We start from the raw sequence: 4,192 nt of genomic DNA on the forward strand, positions 1-4,192 counted from the left end.
GGTGCTAGCCAGCTGCTTGGTGCTAGCCAGCTGCTTGGTGCTAGCCAGTCACTCGGTGCTAGCCATGCATGGTGCTGCTAGTGATGGTGCTAGCCAGTGCTTGGTGTAGCCCAGCGCTCGGTGCTAGCCATTCGCATGGTGCTAGCCAGCTGCTTGGTGCTAGCCAGCTGCTTGGTGCTAGCCAGTCGCTCGGTGCTAGCCAGTCGCATGGTGCTGGCCAGCTGCTTGGTGCTAGCCAGCTGCTTGGTGCTAGCCAGCTGCTTGGTGCTAGCCAGTCACTCGGTGCTAGCCAGTCGCATGGTGCTGGCTAGCTGCTTGGTGCTAGCCAGTCGCTCGGTGCTAGCCTCGTTCCAGATGGTCACTTCCTCCAGCTTTCATCACATTGCTGTGGCGCTCCGTTCACTTCCTGGTCTCTGGTGGTCTGGCTCCCTCTAGTGGTGCTGATGTGTCACGACAGTCAAAATCAATTCAAATCAGATCAGATTCTATTTGTGGAGCATTTTTCATATTAATAAAAACAACGCAAAGTGCTGAACAGTAGAAACAGTCGTAAAAACAAAAAGAATAAAAACCGCACCATCAAACAGTATGCACCACACGCGCGCGCGCGCACACACACACACGCGCGCACACACACACACTCTCCATTATGTTGCACAGAACACAGGAGATGCGGCATGGCACTAAGCATCTTGGGAAAACTCCACCAGTGGGCCGTCCACACCAGGAGAAATCGAGGGTCAATTAATTGTGGGACTCCAGCGCCCGACCCCTGACCCCACCAGACCAAGGGAACCCACACACCGAAGTGTGGAGCCCCCAGGCCAGCCGGGACCAGAGGACCCGGGCACAGTAACCCCAACACCAGACCGGGACCAACTCCCGGTGTGAAGGACCCCCCAAGGAAACACTGGAGTTAAACAGCTGAAACGTGATAAAATATGATATGAAATTAAAATAAGATAATAAGACAGGATTACAAAGTAAAAAAGTAAAACAAGGTAAAAGTACGTAATAAAATAGAGTAAAATTACATAAATAAAGATGAAATAAGAGGACTATAAAAGGTCAGTTAAAAGCCTGATTAAAAAGGTGTGTTTTCAACCTCCCTTTAAAAATATCAACGGTCTGCAGTCCTGAAGGTCTCTGGTCCTGAGGGTCTCTGGTCCTGAGGTTCTCTGGTCCTGAGGGTCTCTGGTCCTGAGGTTCTCTGGTCCTGAGGTTCTCTGGTCCTGAGGTTCTCTGGTCCTGAGGTCTCTGGTCCTGAGGTTCTCTGGTCCTGAGGTTCTCTGGTCCTGAAGGTCTCTGGTCCTGAGGTTCTCTGGTCCTGAGGGTCTCTGGTCCTGAGGGTCTCTGGTCCTGAGGTTCTCTGGTCCTGAGGGTCTCTGGTCCTGAGGTTCTCTGGTCCTGAGGGTCTCTGGTCCTGAGGGTCTCTGGTCCTGAGGTTCTCTGGTCCTGAGGTTCTCTGGTCCTGAAGGTCTCTGGTCCTGAGGTTCTCTGGTCCTGAGGGTCTCTGGTCCTGAGGGTCTCTGGTCCTGAGGTTCTCTGGTCCTGAGGGTCTCTGGTCCTGAGGGTCTCTGGTCCTGAGGGTCTCTGGTCCTGAGGGTCTCTGGTCCTGAGGTTCTCTGGTCCTGAAGGTCTCTGGTCCTGAGGGTCTCTGGTCCTGAGGGTCTCCAGCAGGCTGTTCCACAGGCAGGGTCGTGGCTGAAGGCCGCCTCGCCATGAGTCTTGGTTCTGCTTCAGGAACACACAATAAGGCGCTGCCAGAGGACCTCAGGGCCCCGAGGGTGGATACAGTAAAGACAAGTCAGTTAAATAAGACATTTAAAAACTAATAAGAGAACTTTAAATCCATCCTGAAGCGGACAGGGAGCCAACGCAGCGACTGTAAAACCGCTGTACTGTGGCTCCGCCCCCTGGTCCTATCAGGATGTTAAACCGCTGTACTGTGGCTCCGCCCCCTGGTCCTATCAGGATGTTAAACCGCTGTACTGTGGCTCCGCCCCCTGGTCCTCGTCAGCACGGCGGCTGAGTTTTGTAACAGCTGTAGGTTTGAAATGTTCTTTTTGTTTCAGACCAGAGAGCAAGGCATTACAGTAATCTAACCTACAGGAGATAAAAGCTGCATTAGCGCCTCCTGCTGGCCTGAGAGAGAACCAGGCCCAGGTTCTTCACTGATTGTTCTGGTTTAAAATCTGATCATTTTGGTAAAAGTTTCTCTCTCTGACCTTCGGGACCGAAAACTAAAACCTCAGTCTGGTCCTGGTGGAGCTGCAGGAAATTCACTGCATCCATGACTTGATGTCTGAAATACAGTTAAAAAGGGTTTTTATTGGCCCGGAGTCACCAGGAGGCACGGCCATGAACAGCTGAGTGTCGTCAGCGTAACCATGGAAACTGATGAACAGCTGAGTGTCGTCAGCGTAACCATGGAGACTGATGAACAGCTGAGTGTCGTCAGCGTAACCATGGAAACTGATGAACAGCTGAGTGTCGTCAGTGTAACCATGGAAACTGATGAACAGCTGAGTGTCGTCAGTGTAATCAATACTCTGACATCTGCAGGTTCTGTTTTCAGAGCTCTCCTGGACGGATGCTGATTGTCCCTCTTGAAAGGCAGGACTCGGCCTACGACAGGATCTTTCTCTGTTCTGGTGTCAGAGACTTGGTTTGAGGATGTGCACCTGCATCCTTCACTAAATCTAGTGTTTCGATGGGGGCCGTTGCTGCCCAGACTGGGGGGGTGTCTCCCTGCACACTGACTTCCTGCACCGCTGCACTAAAGACTTCCTGACCCACCTCCTCTGTACACTGGGTCATGAATGTATTTATGTCTCATGGCATGCGGGACAGCCCATCTGCATCTGCGTTACTCTTTCCCGGCCTATACTTAATGGAAAAGTCAAACTCAGACAGCTCGCCCACCCACCGATGACCTGCAGCATTAAGCTTAGCTGTTGAGAGTATTTAGGTTAAGGGATTGTTATCTGTATATACTACGAAGTGTGGAGCCTGATAAAGATAATCCCTGAAACGTTCACATATTGCCCATTTTAGTGCTAAAAATTCAAACTTTCCCGAATGCATGTGGTAGTTCTTTTCAGGTGGGGTTAGAGTCCTGGAACCGTACCCAATTACCACCAGCTTGCCCTTTTGTCTCTGGTAAAGTACCGCTCCGAGTCCTTCCTGGGATGCGTCTGTGTGGAGGACGAATGGTTGGGTCATCTCTGGGTAGCCCAGAAGGGGAGGCTCTGACAGCTTGTCTATTAGAGAGTTCAGTATCTATTGGTGGCTGTCTGTCCATGGTATGGGGGTGTTAGGTGGGAGGTTACCTTTCTTTCTGGTTGTAGCTCTGACCTTGGATCAGGTGGTGTTGAGAGCAGCTGGTAGAGAGGCTGGGCTATTCTGGAGAAGTTTGGGATATATGTTCGGTAATACGAGAGGAATCCCATTACTCTTCTCAGCTCTCCCACTGTCGTTGGTGCTTTCTCCTTCAAGGCTTGGACCGGCGCCACCTCTGATGGGTCCATAGTGTAGCCTTCTCCAGACACCAACCGTCCCAGAAACCTCACCTTCCTCTTCAACGCCTCACACTTGCGGGGGCTGAGTTGAACCCCGTGCTCCTGGTATCTCTGTAACAGTTCTCAGGTGCTCAGTGTGGTCCTCAAAACTGGGGCTATGGACCAGATGATCGTCCAGATATGGTTGACACATGACATCCCTCAAGCCACGTAAACAGTCTTCCATGTTCCTCTGGAATTCCGCGGGCGCTGCACTCAACCCGAACGGGATTCGGACCCACTGGTAGAGGCCCCAGGGGGTTATGAAAGCTGTAAGGGGCCGGCTTTCCTCGTCCAGGAACCCCTGGTGATAGGCCTTCCCCTGGTCCAGTACGGAGAACCAGGAGCTGCCAGGGAGGGAGTCCAGCATATCTTGGATTCGGGGTATGGGGTGTCTATCAGGGACTGACTTTTTGTTCAGCTCTCTGCAGTCACAGCACAGTCTTAAAGTGCCATCCTTCTTTCGTACGCACACAACTGGTGAGGCGTACGGAGAGCGTGAAGGAGTAATCCAGCCACGATTCAATAAGTCCTGTATATAGTCCTTCACCTCCTGGTGTAGTGGTTTTGGGACTGACACGTATGTTTTCCTCACTGGGGTGGTGTCATGCAGCGTGATGTGGAGTTTTAGT

General features: G+C 51.9%; 1 protein-coding gene across 1 annotated transcript in view; it reads right to left on the reverse strand.

Annotated features, from left to right (window-relative positions):
* Positions 1-431: 431 nt before the first annotated feature.
* The window catches only part of LOC115389655 (annexin A2-B-like), a 201,114-nt gene continuing 197,353 nt past the window's right edge, over positions 432-4,192 (reverse strand). The window contains exon 6 of the mRNA XM_030093206.1: positions 432-440. Within this exon, the coding sequence (XP_029949066.1) occupies positions 432-440 (9 nt within the window). The remainder of the gene's footprint in view (positions 441-4,192) is intronic.

The sequence above is a fragment of the Salarias fasciatus genome, chromosome 1, assembly GCF_902148845.1.
Source record: "Salarias fasciatus chromosome 1, fSalaFa1.1, whole genome shotgun sequence".
Classification (NCBI taxonomy): Eukaryota; Metazoa; Chordata; class Actinopteri; order Blenniiformes; family Blenniidae; genus Salarias; species Salarias fasciatus.